The sequence below is a fragment of the Eleutherodactylus coqui genome, chromosome 1 (assembly GCF_035609145.1).
Source record: "Eleutherodactylus coqui strain aEleCoq1 chromosome 1, aEleCoq1.hap1, whole genome shotgun sequence".
Taxonomy (NCBI): domain Eukaryota; kingdom Metazoa; phylum Chordata; class Amphibia; order Anura; family Eleutherodactylidae; genus Eleutherodactylus; species Eleutherodactylus coqui.
In genome coordinates this window covers 478862853-478881384 of record NC_089837.1, presented here as the reverse complement: position 1 = coordinate 478881384, position 18532 = coordinate 478862853, and the positions used below count along the sequence as shown (strand labels likewise).

Sequence of the window (18532 nt, the reverse complement as noted above, 5' to 3'; positions counted from 1 at the left end):
GTAGCGGCTGGACAGGAAGATGAGCCTGGCTGCCGCATTCAGGATGGATTGGAGAGGGTAGAGTCTGGTGCAGGGGAGGCCGATCAGCAATGAGTTGCAATAATCGAGCCGGGAGTGGATGAGGGCAACAGTAAGCGTTTTTAGTGTGTCCACAGTGAGAAAAGAGCGGATTCTTGCGATGTTCTTGAGGTGCAGCTGACATGTTCGGGCCAGAGATTGGATGTAGGGGGTAAAAGAGAGATCAGAATCAAATATGACTCCAAGGCAGCGGGCATGTTGTCTAGGAGTTATGTTGGCGCCACACACTGAGATGGAGATGTCAGGAGGAGGTCGGTTAGTGCAGGGTGGAAATACCAGCAGGTCAGTTTTAGAGAGGTTTAGTTTTAGGTAGAGAGAGGACATGGTGTTAGAGACAGCGGACAGACAGTGATGTTTTGGAGTAAAGGTGCAGAGATATCACGGGAAGAGGTGTACAGCTGGGTGTCATCAGCATAGAGGTGGTATTGGAGGCCAAATCTCCTGATGGTTTGTCCAATAGGGGCTGTGTAGATAGAGAAAAGAAGGGGGCTGAGGACAGAGCCCTGGGGGACCCCAACAGCAAGGGGAAGAGGAGGGGAGGTAGAGCCAGCAAAGGAGACACTGAAAGAGCTGTCAGATAGGTAGGAAGAGAACCAGGAGAGGGCAGTGTCCTTTAGGCCAATGGAGCGTAGCATACTGAGGAGGAGTTTGTGGTCAACAGTGTCAAATGCTGCAGAGAGGTCGAGGAGGATCAGTAGGGAGTAATCGCCCCTCGATTTGGCTGTCAGTAGGTCATTGGATACCCTTGTAAGGGCAGTTTCTGTCGAGTGTTGAGGTCGAAAGCCAGACTGTAGGGGGTCTAGGAGAGAGTGCTCTGATAGGTAGCTTACAAGGCGGGAGTAAACCAGCCGTTCTAGTAGTTTGGAGATGAAGGGGAGGTTTGAGATGGGTCGGTAGTTGGCAGCATCAGTTGCGTCCAGAGTCGGCTTCTTTAGCAGTGGGGATATGATGGCGTGTTTGAAAGAAGAGGGAAAGATGCCAGAGGTCAGAGAGAGGTTGAATATAGTGGTGAAATGGGAGATGACCACTGGGGAGAGGGAACGGAGGAGGTGTGAGGGGAGGGGGTCGCTAGCGCAGGTGGTGGGGCGAGCAGAGAAGAGCAATTTGGAGACTTCTTCCTCTGTCGCTGGTCTGAGTACAGACAGTAAGCCACTAAGGTGAAGGCATCTGTGTTCTGGGATAAGGAGGGCGTGCTGCTAGTGAACTACCTTCAAAATGGTTCCACCATCAATGTAAGTTATTATATTGAACTTTTGGACCAATTGAAGGAAGCTCTGAAGGCCAAAAGGTGCAGCAAGCTGTCCAAAGACAACGCCTCCGCTCACACTGCACAAGCGACCACTGCAAAACTGGTGGAGCTAGGCTTCCAGCTGGTTGACCCACCCACCTTATTCACCAGATCTAGCTCTCTCCGAATATCATCTGTTTCCAAACCTGAAGAAGCACCTCAAGGATACCAAATTTCACACCATTTCTGATGCCATGGCTGCTACGGATGACTGGTTTGAGGCACAACCGAAATCCTTCTTTTTGCAAGGCTTGCAGAACTTGGAATACCGATGTAAGAAGTGTGTAGACACCAGTGGGGAGTATGTGGAATAAATGTAAAGTTTCATCTTCCTATCTCGTTTCTTTCTGGGTAAAGCCAAAGACTTATCAGCAGCCCCTCATAATATTGAATCGCTCAAGAAAGACGTCCTGGCCCCTCTTGTACTCTTATAAAAATTGGTCAACACCACGTCCTCAAGCAGAGAGTTCCATATTCTCACTGCTCTTGGAGTAAAAAAAAACCCTTCTACGTCAGTGTAGAAACTTTCTTTCCTCCTAGATGTAGAGGGCACCCCTTTTTTTTACTGTCACAGTAAATGGAGATCTCTACCATCATCTGTATTGTCCCCTGATCTATTTATACATAGTTATTAGTTCCCCCTCAAATGTCTTTTTTTTTTTTCTAAACTAAATAAACCTAACTTTGATAACCTCTGGGTATTGTAGTCCGGCCATTTAATTTATTACTTTAGTAGCCTGCCTTTGAACCCGCTCAAGCTCTAATATGTCCATCTTGAGTACCTTCCCAGGTTAGACTTGTGACATTTAGCAGAGAGTTTACATTATCACTCTGACATTTCATTTTCCTCTGTGATTACAATAGAGAAAAAACGATTTAATAGATTTGCTTTCTTCTCATTCCCTTCTATAATTTTCCCACATTATTTATTAAAGGGTCAGCACTGTTTTTTAAAATTAAATATTAAAGGGTCAAGTACTGCTTTAACTATTAATATAGTTGTAGAACCCCTTAGAGTTAGTTTTACTCTCATTGGCAATAACACACTTTGTCTCAATCTTTGCTGCTTTTATTTGATTTTTACATTTTTTTTTCCTTTTGTAGGTTTTCAGTGCTTCACTGCTTTCTTGTTTTAGTAGTTTACACACTTTCTTTTTGCTGTTTAATTCTCCCCTTTACATCTTTATAGAGCCACACTGGTTTTCTCCTACTTCTAATTCCGAACGGTGGTGTGTTTTTGTTTGTTTTGTTTTCAAACCTGGGAAAATACTTCCACAAACAAAATTAATCCTAGAGATAAAAAGGTGAAGGTCCAACTGAAATTTTCTTCCTTCACCCAAGAGGTTTATTCTGGCCAAATCTTCTGAGGATTCAGTAGAGACGGCAGCTTTGAAACTGGAAGTTCAATTGCTGAAGGCAATCTTGTCTTGTAGCCAGGGAAGAGATGGGAAAAGATTTTCACTGGCTGTTATTTTTAGTGAGGATCTGCAGCTGCTCTTTGAGGGTCATAATCAACCTAAAACAAACAGTTAAACAAGGGTCTAGCCTGCAAAAGAAATTAGTATGGCGATAAAAGTAAATTGTTGCAGGTGTTGTGTCAAGGATAATCTGGATTAAATGGACACTTCTGTACCAATAAATGCAATTCTCTCAGATTGAGTGACGATTTCTCTGGATCATGTACTCATCTACCTCCAGTACCGAGCTTTACCTTTTGAGATCTCACAAGAGAGTTTCTGCTCTTTCAAGATTCCCTAGATTAGCTTCATCTCATGGGCTAGAATATGAGGAGTACTTTTGTACCTTGACGCCACCGGAAACTAGGGGTTTGACAGGGCTTGCATGGAGGAACGCCCCTAGCTCCTGATAAGCTACATTCTCTAAGGTCCAAGCAGCAGCTTCAGTATTGATTTTTTTTTTTGCCTGGCCTGGAGGGTCAATGTTTGTTTTCCTGTTAGGCTTACATTATATGTAAGCCTAACAGGAAAATGAATCCTAACCCGAACTCTCCAGCCCAGGCAAAAATCTATACTGATGCTACTGCTAGGACCTGTGGCTCTCCTGCCGCTGTAACTCTCCTCCTGCCACCGCTGCCTTAGGCTCTCCTCTGCTCCCGGTCTTGCCGCTGTCCTCCCCGACGGACAATGGCACTTGGGGGATTAAACCGGCCCCAGCCAATTTCAAGAGTGCTGTATTAGGTCGCCACCACTACCGTCCGGTGGCGACATAATACAACAGTACCGTTATGACGTTTATGGCTGGCTTCACATGAGCCATAAATGCTGTGGGAATTTTGTAGCATTTACAGTACAAGTGATGCGGAGGGGGTTTAAAAAAGTTCCTTCACATACTGTGGAAAATTTCTGCAACTAATCTGAAGCATTTTGCAAAACTGCTGTGGATTCTAAATCTGCAGCATGTCGATTTATGCTGCAGAATTCAACCCTTAAAATAAGTGTTAAATCTTCCTGTTGATGTGCAATTAAAAATGCAGGCAAATCCCCATCATTCAGGTGTGTATTTACAGTGCCAATTCCGTTGTGGAATGACAGAAGCAATTAAGCGCTGTATGATGAAGGCGCCCTATGGCCTGGCCCCTGCTACTTTGCATCCTAATATAATTTAATGCGACCATACTGCAACTTGCAAGTTAACATGACCCCCAATAAATAGTCCTGCCAGTATGGACTTCTTGCAATTGCTGGTTCACGGCAACTTCCAAGTCGCAAAACGATAGCATTCGCTTATATAAGGATGTGATGTAGCAGGGTCATGGTGCAGTCTTTTGGCTATGGCATACCATTATGAATTGGGAGAAAGGATTATCCATTCTCAACGACTGCTGCAATTATAGAATTCAATGAATAGATTAGCCCCACTTGAACACAGCCATCTTTGTTGAAGTCTATTGAAGCTGTTGAAAAAGTGGGAAGACCACCCCTTCATTAAATTATATGGTGATAGGGGCTGCTGTGAATTGGTGAATAAGGAGTAACAGGACACTATGTTCTCTCAATAGGTGAGGACTAGAGATGAGCGAGTATACTCACTAAGGCACATTACTCGAGCGAGTAGTGCCTTAGCCGAGTATCTCCCCGCTCGTCTCTAAAGATTCGGGGGAGAGCGGGGAGGAACAGAGGATAGATCTCTCTCTCTCCCCCCCTCCCCGCCCCCCCGCAACTCACCTGTCACCTGCGCCGGCCCCCGAATCTTTAGAGACGAGCGGGGAGATACTCGGCTAAGGCACTACTCGCTCGAGTAATGTGCCTTAGCGAGTATACTCACTCATCTCTAGTGAGGACCCTTGCAGTTGAAACCGAACCATTGGGAATTTAAGGCCTGATGCACAACTCATTAAATACCAGTGATATATATGTATATATGTCGCTATTCATTTCCCTGCTGGCATTCATATATAAACTAGAATGTTAACAATGTAGTGAATAAAATTGCGGAGGGTAATATAATAATCCAAACAAGTCATTTATTAAAACTGAGTCAACACCAGCATATGTTGTATTTTTTTATTTCCTACTGCTTACCATGATTCTCTAGATCAATTCGGCAATGTTTATATTCGTTCTCTATATAAGCATTATAAGTTAAAAAATATAAATAAAAACAGTGCAATGTGATCTGTTGTCCCAAGTTTGTGGTTTGTACCCATTTCAACTGTAATAAAAAGATAGGAAGCGTCACGTTCTCCGTATTATGCTGCTCTATACTATACTACACGTTGGAAAGTTCATATATGATATGTTATTTCCTACACACTGTCCGATTTTTAATTTTTCTTTGTATTCTAAAAATATCAGATATTGTGTTTTCTATACGTACAATCTGTATGGATTATTTCATGTCCTGGAACAAGGCAGTGGAAAATATCTTATCCTAAAATTGGTACTATAAGGTTACCAGTACGGTATAATAGCTTTTAAGGGTAAGCTGAATGGAAAGAGGAGCATGCTCAATGGGCATCTAGAGAACAATAACCTTCTAAAGACTTGTGTTGCATTCAATCACACAGCATATAGTGCTCCTACGATGGTGGAATATTACTTCTCTGATGCTCTGCTTGTAAATGATCTTCAACATCTCAGCTGGTAAAGAAGATGGTCAGAAGCATTGGTGATGGCAAGGAGGCCAACCCTACAGTTTGGTTATAACAAGAAGACTCTGAGGGTATAAGGTTTAAGCTCACAGTCCATGGACACTTGGTTCCTACAGTAGAAGAAGTCATCGTCGATCGATAGATATGAAGTGTCTTACAGCCTTATCTGCTACTTAGAAAAAAAGCTTGAGGAACGTGGTGGAGGGGCCAACAGCATTGGTGCCTGGTTCTTGTGTGTTATCTTAATCTGGAAGACAAGTTGTAAACAAGACGTAAAGTAATTGCACAAACAGAACCAAAAAATACATGCAGAGCCATGTAGATGAGGCTCTCTGCACACTCATATGGCTTCCTGTGCTGTAGCCTCCATTGATTTATAATGGGGTCAGTCATTTTGATTGCATCAAAAGCAGAAAATGCTGCACTATTGAGATATGTAAACTGATGGACCCACTGACAGAAGCTCCAAACCGCCCCACTTCAATAGGGCTGCCTGCATTAAAATAATAAACTGAACTACGCTTACTCCTCCCATTATCTGTCACAGCAATCACTGGGACCACAGCAAGGCTGCCGGGGAGGGGTAAGTATAGCTCAGTTTATTATTTTAATGCAGTCAGCCCTATTGAAGTGGGGTATCCACAACCAGACAACCCCTTTATCGTCAATGTGAACAGAGCCTTAGCTACATAGAATTGGGAAAATCACTTTTAAGTTGAGCTATATAACTGTATAACGGTTCTAAGCTAACAATATGTCACGTGGTCATTTGGACATCACATGGGCCAACTTAAATGGGTAAAGCTGCAAAAGCTAATAGGGAAATATGGCGACTAATCAGCTTAATAGATTTTCTACTTTATTAAGTTATAGCATATCACTAGAAAAGGTTGCCACCGATCAGCGAGTTACTACATAACTGCTGGGACATGTGGAATAAAGGGACTGCAGCACCCTTACTACTTTCTCTACGTAGCGCCGTTCTCAGCCATGTGCTGTGCAGAGAACTACAAGCACAGTCTAATTCAAGTGGTGAGTCAGGAGCGGTGCTGTGCTTTACTAGTGCTCCAGTCTCCTCTTTGGGGATTCCAGTTATCCGATCTCCCCGATCAGTATATTATAGCATACTAAAATAATGTAAGAACCCCGTTAAAGCCGAGATATGGAGTGAATACAGAAGCGTCGCAATCCTACTAGAAAACAAACTTGCAGAAAAGCCTCCCTCATATATACTTGTGTAAGGCTTTTTTTCGCTCAAGAAAAAATGTAAAAAAAAAAAAGCTAATTTTTTTCAATAGTACCAGTGTTTTTGGGTGTTTTTTTTCACACATATTTACATGTTTTTTTTCTAGTGGTTTTTTTTTCCAGATGCTACAGACACGTCTATGCAAAAATGCTAGGAAAAAAACCCCACCAGTCAGGCAAAAACTGCAGGATAAGTGAAAAAGTAAAGAGCCACAAAACAAGCAAGCAAAAAAACATACCACTTGTAGTGAGCTTAAACTGGTTCTCCATCCTTGTCAGATTGATGGTCTATCGTCAGTATAGGTCATCGATCTCTGAACAGGAGGGTCCACTGCTTGGGATCACTGCTGATCAGCTGACTGAAGGGGCCTCGGCACTTGTACAAGCACCATGACCTCTCAATGATTACATCCGAGCATGATCGTGCTGGTCCTGGAGAATGCTGTATTACCGATAGCGGACAATATATGTACAATAATATGGCGTTCTGCAGTATGGGCATGATCAGAGATAAACATTGAAGAAACTGCAGTGCCCGTAGGAGTGTGGGGCCCCTTCAATCAGCTGATCAATGGGGATCCTGAGAGGCGGACACCCACCACTTAGATATTGATTGCCCATACTGAGGATAGGCCACCAATTTTACAAGGTTAGATAACCTCTTAATAGAGATGAGTGAGCGTACTCGTTAAGGCAAAATACTCGAGCGAGTATCGCCATTTTCGAGTACATGCCCACTTGTGAGAAAAGATTCGGGCGCCAGTGGGGGTGAGCGGTGAGTTGCGAGACTGAACATGGGGGAGCGGGAAGAGGGGGGGGGGGGGGGGAGAGGCATATCCGCCCCCCCCCCCGACGACTCCCGAGATTTTGTAGCCCGTGTGAAAGAGGCCTAGCTAAAATAAAGCTTATGTATGAAACTACCCTAAAGGCTTTTACCCACTAGGGTTTTTTTAATGCTGCGATATCGCTGTGTTTTTTTTTACTGCAAATGTCAATGGGACTTTCTAATGTTAAAATCGCATTACACAAAAATCGCAGTAGCGCAAACTTTTGGGGCGATGCGATTTTAACATTAGAAAGTCCCATTGACATTTGCAGTAAAAAAAACGCAGCGATATCGCAGGGTTTAAAAAGAACGCTAGTGGCGGGTAAAAGCCCTATATTATATTTTTCAGTAGAAGAAAGATGCGTTCTTACTGTGCACGGTGGCTGCATCCAGGGCTCCCCATCAATCTGCATTGGAAGTGGCTTTGTGGTTCTATGGGAAGTATAAAATGTTAAGGTAAACCATAATACAGGATAAACATAAGCAGCACCCAGGCATCATGTGTAGAACTATGTCATAAAAGAAAAATGACTGTATTGCCTTAGGCCTCATGTCCACGGGGAAAATCAGGCCCGCTACGGATTCTTCATGGAGAATCTGCAGAGGGTCCCTCCTGCCCCGTAAACATGGGCGCTTAAAATAGGAATTTAAAAGAATTAACTCACCCGCAGCGGACCGTGCAGATCTTCTCTTCCTCACGGCCGGATCTTCTTTTTCGGCCGGCGGATGAACTCAGCACGTCGCCGGCGTGCCGCGCGCATGCGCCGGGCACATCCGCTGAGCCAAAGCAAGAAAGATCCGGCCGCGAGGAAGAGAAGACCCTCCCGGCCCGCTGCAGGTGAGTTAATTTTTATATTAGGTCTCTCGCGGATCCGGACGGCTTCCATAGGCTTCAATAGAAGCCTGCGGGAGCCGTCCCCGCGGGAGACCCGCATGAAAATGGAGCATGGTCCTGATTTTTTCATGCTCCATTTTTTTTAAAATCACTTTTATTGACCATCCGCGGATATTTATCTACCCGCGGGTGGTCAATGCATCCCTATGTGGTGCGGATCCGCGTGCGGGAGAAGAGTTAAAATCCGCAGTGGATTTTAATTCTTCTTTTGCCCGTGGACATGAGGCCTTAGGCCATGTTTTTTAGCACAAAAATACTCCAGACTGTTATTCTCTCAAAAGAATTGATGATTTTCTTCTGAGTATTGCAGTGTATTATTTTTTTGACTGCACATTCAAGTCCCTTATTACGACTAAAATTCTTATACATTTTTTTTATTTTTAGCAAGCTTAATTGATGATTTTCATACCATAGAATTATTACAATTGGATTTTTTGTGATCTGACAGTTGTGGTTATTTGCAAGTCGCAATGTGACTGCACTGGCTTCTATGAGATTGCCAGATCACAGAGCTACACTTTGCATGACCCCTGTTGGGACCAAAATCATCATGTAGGCCTAGCCAAAAACAAACTAGCAAAATAAACCCTTTTTTTGTTTAATAAAGTAGTAAAACACATAAAAAAAATTAGGAATAAATTGACAATTGGGTGCTACTACTTGGGGGTTTTTCCCTACACAGACTGACACTGCCTGACTGTATGGACGCATCCCTTTGGGAAGGATGGCGCCCAGTTGTCAATTTTTTAAAAATAAATATTCATGAGAAATAACAGAGGAACGGCACAATCCAGAGTTGTGAAGAAAATGCACCAAAATTGTTATTTCATGGGGAATGTAAGTAGTGTTTTTGCTAAAACAGACATCAGGAGGGCCGTCAGGTATTCTTTAATGGATCAAAAATGAAGCAACTCTGCAACTCACCGAATTGTAAGCTCTGAGCATTTGGCCAGTCGTTTTCTTGCACTTTTCAGTCCTGTATATATCTGTCCCATCTCCATGGCTCCCTCCAATCCCACAACTTCTAGCCTTTTATCACTAAGATCTGTCGGAAGAGAAAAATATGTGGTAAACTAAAGCTCCTAGGATTTTTCTTATGATATGCATATAAGAAATTCTGATAACCCCCCCTCCCCCCTCTTACTGTTGTAGTCTTATATTATACAATTACCTATATACCACTTGGAATATAACCAACAGGTGGAAGGAAGCTTTTTACGTTTGCTTTTAAGACCCAAGTTTATGTCTTAGAAATCCTACTAGATATTACAAATATGGAGGTCATTGCTCTCACCTTGAACGCATGATTTTAGGGCCTCTGGATCAGTGATCGCTTCCGGCAGATTCTGACATGAAGCATTTCGAGGTTCACCCAAGGGTTTCCTTGTCTCTCCCCAAAGATTGGAGCCGCCATGCATGCTGGGAATATTAATAACAGCAATGCCTTCGAGGGACACTGAACTAAGATCCAGGGGGGATCCACAGCACTGCGGCAGATACAAGAATAGTTAATTTTATTGATGATTTCCATGAACTGGTCATTCCAAACCAAATCGTCACAAAAAAAAAAAATGAGCTTTTCAACCCAACTGTCTCAGATTTTCATGCAATTTGGTAGGATAGTAGAGAGCAGGAAGCAACTTACAGGTGTAAAATTTTAGCCCTGAGCGATACACGGTATTCATACAGCAGGGTTGCAAACATGACAAAAACTATGTGAAATGTATGCTTTTCTGGTGAACAACAAAAAAAAATCATAACTTTGCTTCTAATTATGGTAGAACTTTCATCTTGGGATCATTTTGAGGCAAGTAAAGCACACGTTTCATACATTCTTAATTGCAAGGTAACATGTCACAGACTTTGACCTTGAATATCTTCCTGCTTGTTGCTGACCTGGACATGTTGCCATCCCAAAAATGAAACTTGCATCCAGGAGAGATTGCATTTACTTAAATTACACACTTCTTTCCCCCAAAATATTGAAAGTACATTTTTTATTTTTTTAGATATTCAAGGTCAAAGTTTACACCATGACACCTTGAAATAAAGATTGTAATATTTTATTATAAAACATTTTTATGAGAAGTGTACCCTAATAGCTTCAAAATAAACCCAACATTAAAGCTCTAGCATGATTCGAAGCAAAGTTATGAATACTTTTTATTAGCTCGGGAAAGCATAACATTTTACTTTCTTTTTCATGTTTGCAACTCTGCTGTATGAATATTATGGCTTGGCTAATATTTTACATCTGTAAGCTACTTTTTGCTCTCTACCATATTTCATGAGACGGTTGGGGGCTAGGATCATTGGGCATGGAATGGCCGTATACTTTTGAAGGTAAAGGTTTTCCCTACATAAACAGGATAGAAAAAGCAGGAAAGCTAAGGGAACATGCACAACATTGCTACGTACATAGAAACTGCATGATGGCGCACAATGTTACGGGCCCATAGGCCTGCTGTGTGCTAGTGTATGAAGCCTCGATGAGATGCCATACTTGCCTCTAGAACCAATGATGGTTTCACACCTGCGTCAGGGGTTCCGCATTTCTGTTCCATTTGTGGAGCAGGAAAGGGGAACCACCGTGGCCAAATGGCCCCATGTTGGACGGAATCAAACACCGACAAACGAACCCATTGACTTTAATGGGGTCCATTCGCTTTCAGCTTAGCTGTCCAACTTTTCCTTCTGGTATTCTGTGCCAGATCTACAGCAGAACTTCCGACTAGAAGTTCAAACACAGATGTGAAACCATCCTAATACTTCTAGGGTAGAATACCTCCATAATGTCGTGTGTGTTGGTGATATAGATACTTGTGAATAGGAACCCTGTGACCACGGTTCGCAGATTCACACCAGTCCCAATAGAAGTGCACCGACAATCAATAGTTAAAAAGGAGTTAGAAAACAAGCTGCGGGCAATTGAGGAACAATTGTAGGGAAACAGTGGCCTTTTAGAATGAGTAGTGGTGCAGTGGCTGGCTCAACAGTGAATGTGCAGTTGTAGCGGCCTCTGTGTTTTCAGTCATTTCTACAAGGAATGTTTTAAACCAAATTTAATGAACTGGAAGTAATGCAGGTGTTAAACGCACTAATGAACAAGAACACCGACCTCAATTGTCACGTACTCCTTTAGTTTTTTGCAGGTAGAGAAAACAGTTTCTGATGTAGCAAACTCAAAATACCAGAGTTTATTCTTCATCCTGTAACCAGAGAACACGGCACACCGGCAGGTTATTCAGATGCAAATGTTACATTTTCTAGGCCTCTTGTGTTAAAGAAGAGGTTTGAGCGGAGAAGCCTCAGAGGCAATAGATTACAAAACGGTTTTCACATTCTTAAAGCATGTTATACGGTTTACATGTATTTCTTATGATAGGACTCAATTAAAAAGGGGGTCTTTGGTTGCACCTCCACAGAGCTACTATGTTAACCCCTCCAGGACCAAAGATTTTTAATTTTTTTATTTTTTCAATCCCGTGTTCCAAGAGCCATAACTTTTTAAATTTTCCATTGGTGTAGCCGTACGAGTGTTTGTTTTTTTGCAGTACTAAATGTATTTTTTTAGGGTACCATTAAATGTATCATATAATGTATGAAGAAACTTGAACAAAATTATAAGTGGTAAAAAATGAAATAAAAATGCAATAGCAGCATTTTTGCGGAGGTTTAGTTTTTACAGTGTTCGCAGTGTAGTAATAATGACGTATGAACTTTGTTCTGAGTCAGTAAGGTTGCGGTGATACCAAATTTATATACTTTAAAAAAATGTTTTTCTACTTTTTCAAAATAATTTTTTTCTTAAACAAATAGCTTTCTGTGGCCGTATTCTGAGACCCATAACGTTTTTATTTTTTTGTCAATTAGGGCTTATTTAGACGACCATATATCGGCTCGGTTTTCACGCCGAGCCGATATACGGTGTCCTTGTCTGCAGGGGGTGAGGGGAGGATGGAAGAGCCAGGAGCAGGAACTGAGCTCCCGCCCCTTGCCACTATTTGCAATGGGAGGGGCGGGGGTGGGGCTAAGCGCCGGGACTTGCAGTATATAGTGATTTTTAATGTTGCATACGAAGTCCTTCCAAGGTCAGGGCTTTGCTAGGCACCTACACATGGGAGCACTTAATTGGCTCCAGGCTGTCATGCTAGTCCATCAGCACTCCACGATTGTGTTGCAGGGGGGTGCTTTTGAGGCATGGAAAGGAGTCATATCCCCCATGCTGACTGTTTACACAGTTATCTGCGCAATCAGAGCTAATTATAATTGTGGCAGTTGTTGGCGACTGTCAGCTGTCAAAAACAGCTGATAACCACTGGGTATGGAGTGCACTCTACTCCTGAGACTGCTACATACACCCTTCACGGCTGCATGATGTATATTTACATTGTGCAGTTGGGAAGGGGTTAGTTACTTTAAAATAAGGTAATGAGTTAAAAGAGGTTTTCTGAATTATTGCTGGCAGTGGGGGGATGCAGACTACATGAAAAAAATAACCCCCAATACTCACCTGCCGCTGCCGCAATTGCTCCCCAACTGCAGCTCGCTGCATTCCTGGTCTTCTGTTTACAAGCGCTGCAGTGTTCACGTGTGTTGTTTACCCACATGACCAATGCGGCCAATAGAAGGCCTGACAGGCGTGTCATTGATGTCATACCATAAACTTGCCGAGGGCTTCTGAAGTCCACGTGACAGATTTATGAGATGTTATCGGGCCTTCTGGCCAGGTGACTTCACCTGTCAGATTCCGCAGAGCTGGCCTACTGAAACAGCAGTCCGGCGCCATGGTAAGTATATTTATTTTATATCGTTTTTGGCACAGGGAACCCAAAACTATATAAAATAAATAACTCGCAAAACCCTATTGAGAACAGAAACTGTCATTCAATAGGGCACAGCTAATATTATCATACAGGTTAACCAAGTCTGCAGACAGTTGTTAAGTAAAGAAGAAAAGGGAGGTCTCTCATAGTCACCTGCTGTTGAACTTCTCAGGATATTTCTCCCTCATAACATGAAACCGATGAGCAATGGAAGCATCCTGTAGAAAGAAGACCTTCATCAGGTACATTTACAAACGGTACGACGGCATGTGATACAAATGTGGTGTGTTGAGAAATACAGCACAGCCACAGAACATTACCACGTGGTACCTGCTGTTATTTACTGCTATTTTCTGGAAAACCATAGTGAGTGATTTACAGGGATTGTAACTTGAAAACCTCGCTACTTTTTATTATAGCAGTTATCTTGTGTTACATAAATTAGTGGCCAACAGAACCACAGTAATGTGTCGTGGCATCCATCCATAGTAATGTGTCGTGGCATCCATCCATAGTAATGTGTCATGGCATCCATCCACAGTAATGTGTCGTGGCATCCATCTACAGTAATGTGTCATGGCATCCATCCACAGTAATGTGTCATGGCATCCATCTACAGTACTGTGTCGTGGCATCCATCCACAGTAATGTGTTGTGGCATCCATCCACAGTAATGTGTTGTGGCATCCATCCACAGTAATGTGTCGTGGCATCCATCCACAGTAATGTGTCGTGGCATCCATCTACAGTAATGTGTCGTGGCATCCATCCACAGTAATGTGTCATGGCATCCATCTACAGTAATGTGTCGTGGCATCCATCCACAGTAATGTGTCGTGGCATCCATCCACAGTAATGTGTTGTGGCATCCATCCACAGTAATGTGTCGTGGCATCCATCCACAGTAATGTGTCGTGGCATCCATCCACAGTAATGTGTCGTGGCATCCATCCACAGTAATGTGTCGTGGCATCCATCCACAGTAATGTATCGTGGCATCCATCCACAGTAATGTGTCATGGCATCCATCCACAGTAATGTGTCGTGGCATCCATCAACAGTAATGTATCGTGGCATCCATCCACAGTAATGTGTCATGGCATCCATCCACAGTAATGTGTCGTGGCTTCCATCCACAGTAATGTGTCATGGCATCCATCCACAGTAATGTGTCATGGCATCCATCCACAGTAATGTGTCGTGGCATCCATCCACAGTAATGTGTCGTGGCATCCATCCACAGTAATGTGTCATGGCATCCATCCACAGTAATGTGTCGTGGCATCCATCCACAGTAATGTGTCGTGGCATCCATCCACAGTAATGTGTTGTGGCATCCATCCACAGTAATGTGTCGTGGCATCCATCCACAGTAATGTGTCGTGGCATCCATCCACAGTAATGTGTCGTGGCATTCATCCACAGTAATGTGTCGTGGCATCCATCCACAGTAATGTATCGTGGCATCCATCCACAGTAATGTGTCATGGCATCCATCCACAGTAATGTGTCGTGGCATCCATCAACAGTAATGTATCGTGGCATCCATCCACAGTAATGTGTCATGGCATCCATCCACAGTAATGTGTCGTGGCTTCCATCCACAGTAATGTGTCATGGCATCCATCCACAGTAATGTGTCATGGCATCCATCCACAGTAATGTGTCGTGGCATCCATCCACAGTAATGTGTCGTGGCATCCATCCACAGTAATGTGTCATGGCATCCATCCACAGTAATGTGTCATGGCATCCATCCACAGTAATGTGTCGTGGCATCCATCCATAGTAATGTGTAATGACATCCATCTGCAGGTATCAGAAGTCACAGGCTGTGCCAAGAAAATGGTAACTAACCAGATGCCTATGTTCATGTGTATAAACTTTATTCTGCACTGCCGCAGTCTTTCCTTGCAATAGTCTTTATGTCAATGTCGCCTGGTTTCCCTAATCCCATAAAATGCTGTTTAGTGCAGCACTTCAGTACTTACCACTCCAATGGAAAAGTAATTATTGATTATCTCGTATGGGACAGGGTCTCCTTTTTCCTCAGGGTTCTCTGGTATGACTTCTATGTTCCATCGGTCCATCAATAGTATTGAACTTCTTTCAATGTCTTTCAACACTTTAACTAGATTTTCGCCATCATACCCTGCAAAGTAAGAATTTCATATGAGGCTCTAACTACACACTTGTTATTTTATTCATGCTTGCCAATTTCGGATACCATAACCTCCTCCTTACAGATAACACAACCATTCCAGTCGCTACTATTAACCCCTTCACGACCAAGGACGTACCGGTACGTCCTGTGGTCGCGGGGTATGTATGAAAAGAGGTTGCGATGCAACCTCTCTTCATACAGTGCGGGCGTCAGCTGTTTATAACAGCTGACACCTGCGGGCTATAGCCGCGAGCGGCCGCGCAGCCGATCGTGGCTATTAACCATTTAAATGCCGCTGTCAATTCTGACAGCGGCATTTAAATCCCCCAAACGATGTTCGGGGGTCCGCGGTTAGATCGGGGAAGCCGTGCATGTGTCATGGCAGCCGGGGGCCTAATGAAAGGCCCCAGGGCTGCCTTAACAGACTGCCTATAAAGCGATCCCCGTGGGGTGGCTTGATAGACTGCCTGTCAAAAAGCAGTATGATATAATGCTATAGCATTACGTCATACTGCAGGAGCGATCAAAGCATCGCATCTTAAAGTCCCCCAGGGGGACTTCAAAGTAATGTAAAAAAAAAAATCAATAAAGTTTTTTTAATTGAAAAAAAAAAAGTTGTAAAAGTTTAAATCACCCCCCTTTTGCCATATCTATTATTAAAAAAACTAAATAATAAATTAAAAATATGTATTTGGTATCGCCGCGTCCGTAAAAGTCCGAACTATCAAAGTAACGCATTACTTTTCCCGCATGGTGAACGTCGTCCGAAAAAAAAAAAGAAGAATGCCAGAAATGCACTTTTTTAGTTACCCTGTCACCCAGAAAAAACGCAATAAAAAGCGATCAAAAAGTTGCATGTACTCCAAATTGGTATATATCAGAAACTACAGGACATCCCGCAAAAAATGAGACCTTGCTCAACTACGTCGACGGAAAAATAAAAAAGTTATCGCGCGCACAAAATGACGGCAGAAAATAATTGGAAAAAATTAAATGTCTTTGAAAAAAAAAAGAGGAGTATAGTAAAAAAAAAACTATACAAGTTTGGTATCGTAGTAATCGTACCGACCCATAGAATAAACTTATCATGTAGTTTTTGTTGCCGTTTGTGCGCCGTAGACGCAAGACGCACTAAAATATGGCGAAATGTCATTTTGTTTTCATTTTACTCCACTTAAAATTTTTTAAAAGTTTTTCAGTACATTATATGGTACTTTAAATAGCACCATTGAAAAATACAACTTGTCCCGCAAAAAACAAGCCCTCATACAGCGACGTTGATGGATAAATAAAGGAGTTACGATTTTTTTAAAGGGGGGAGGAAAAAACGAAAATGGAAAAAGAAAAATGGCCGCGTCATTAAGGGGTTAAGTGTGCGAATGAAGCGAATAAAAAGTTTTATACTTACCTGCTCCGTTGCTAGCGTCCTCGTCTCCATGGAGCCGACTAATTTTTGGCCTCCGATGGCCAAATTAGCCGCGCTTGCGCAGTCCGGGTCTTCTGCAGTCTTCTATGGGGCTCCGTGTAGCTCCGTGTAGCTCCGCCCCGTCACGTGCCGATTCCAGCCAATCAGGAGGCTGGAATCGGCAGTGGACCGCACAGAAGAGCTGCGGTCCACGGAGGAAGAGGCCATCTTCAGCGGTGAGTAGAGAAGTCACCGGAGCGCGGGGATTAAGGTAAGCGCTCCGGTGAGCTTTCTTTACCTCCCTGCATCGGGGTTGTCTCGCGCCGAACGGGGGGGGGGGTTGAAAAAAAAAAAAACCCGTTTCGGCGCGGGACAACCCCTTTAAGTATACATACGAAGTACAAATGTATCCTGTGAGCTAGACAGATAGATATGAGATAGATAGATAGATAGATAGATAGATAGATAGATAGATAGATAGATAGATAGATGGGGCGTAGCTAGAGGCTCATGGGTCCGAGTGCAAAAGTTTAGCTTGGGGCCCCCTACAGACCCCTCCAACCCCCACTCCTTTTCACGGCTCCTCCTTCTACATCACTTTTAGCTGCATTTTTGTTTTTTTTAAATGACCCATCAATAGATCATTAGTAATCAGGGGTTTTAGCAGAGTTTTAAAACATCCAGAACACAAGCCTCAAGGCATGCTTTGCTTTCCCAAGAAAGAAAAAAAAGTATTTATATATTATATATATATATATATATACACACACTCACTCACTCTCTCTCTCTCACGCTCTAACTCACACTCACACATACACATTGGAGACAGCATAATAACAATACATACAATAGAGACAACATAAGCTAACTTTATATAACATGTTGGGGCTCATGTCGACGGCCAGGTTTTCACCACCTATTATGCGTGTGTTGCACACACACACGTGGTGCGCAGTGAACGGAGTCAATGAAAGTCAATGGACTGCGTGTAGATATGCAAGAGAAATAAATCCCAGCATGCTCTCTTTCTTTGTGTACCATGCAACGTGAGCCCTGTACACTTGTATGGGCTGCATGTGATACACTGCCTATAGGCAATACATTGTTTCCATACGCATTGACACTCTAAACACTCCCCATCACATGGAACACCCCTTGTCGTCGTCGCCCCCCCCCCCTTCCCATCACACAGAATGCCCCTCTTACCCCCCCCCTACTCCCCATTACACGGAACGCCCCTCATTCCCCCCCACTCCCCATCACACAGATTGCCCCTCGTTCCCCCATCACACAGAGCGCCCCTCGTTCCTCCCCACTCCCCATCACACAGAACGCCCCTCATTCCTCCATCACACAGAGCGCCCCTCATTCCTCCCCACTCCCCATCACACAGAACGCCCCTCGTTCCCCCCCACTCCCCATCACACAGAACTCCCCTCGTTCCCCCCACTCCCCATCACACAGAACGCCGCTCGTTCCCCCCACTCCCCATCACACAGAACGCCCCTCGTCCCCCACCATTCCCTATCACACAGAACGCCCCTCGTTCCCTACCCACTCCGCATCACACAGAACGCCCCTCGTTCCCCCCCACTCCCCATCACACAGAACACCCCTCGTTCCCTGCCCCCCGTTCCCCATCACACAGGATCCCCCTCGTTCTCTCCCCCCCATCACACAAGATCCCCCTCGTT

At 43.6% G+C, this 18532-nt stretch overlaps 1 protein-coding gene across 3 annotated transcripts in view; it reads right to left on the bottom strand.

Moving 5' to 3' along the window:
• Positions 1-4876: 4876 nt before the first annotated feature.
• Positions 4877-18532, bottom strand: part of DGKA (diacylglycerol kinase alpha) — a 154401-nt gene continuing 140745 nt past the window's right edge. For all 3 annotated transcript variants that reach the window (XM_066585003.1, XM_066585011.1, XM_066585019.1), the window contains 7 exons: positions 15261-15421; positions 13423-13487; positions 11562-11652; positions 9738-9930; positions 9368-9488; positions 7920-7980; positions 4877-5724 (listed from right to left, as the gene is read on the bottom strand). In XM_066585003.1, the coding sequence (XP_066441100.1) occupies positions 5647-5724; positions 7920-7980; positions 9368-9488; positions 9738-9930; positions 11562-11652; positions 13423-13487; positions 15261-15421 (770 nt within the window). In that variant the 3' untranslated portion in view covers positions 4877-5646. The remainder of the gene's footprint in view (positions 5725-7919; positions 7981-9367; positions 9489-9737; positions 9931-11561; positions 11653-13422; positions 13488-15260; positions 15422-18532) is intronic.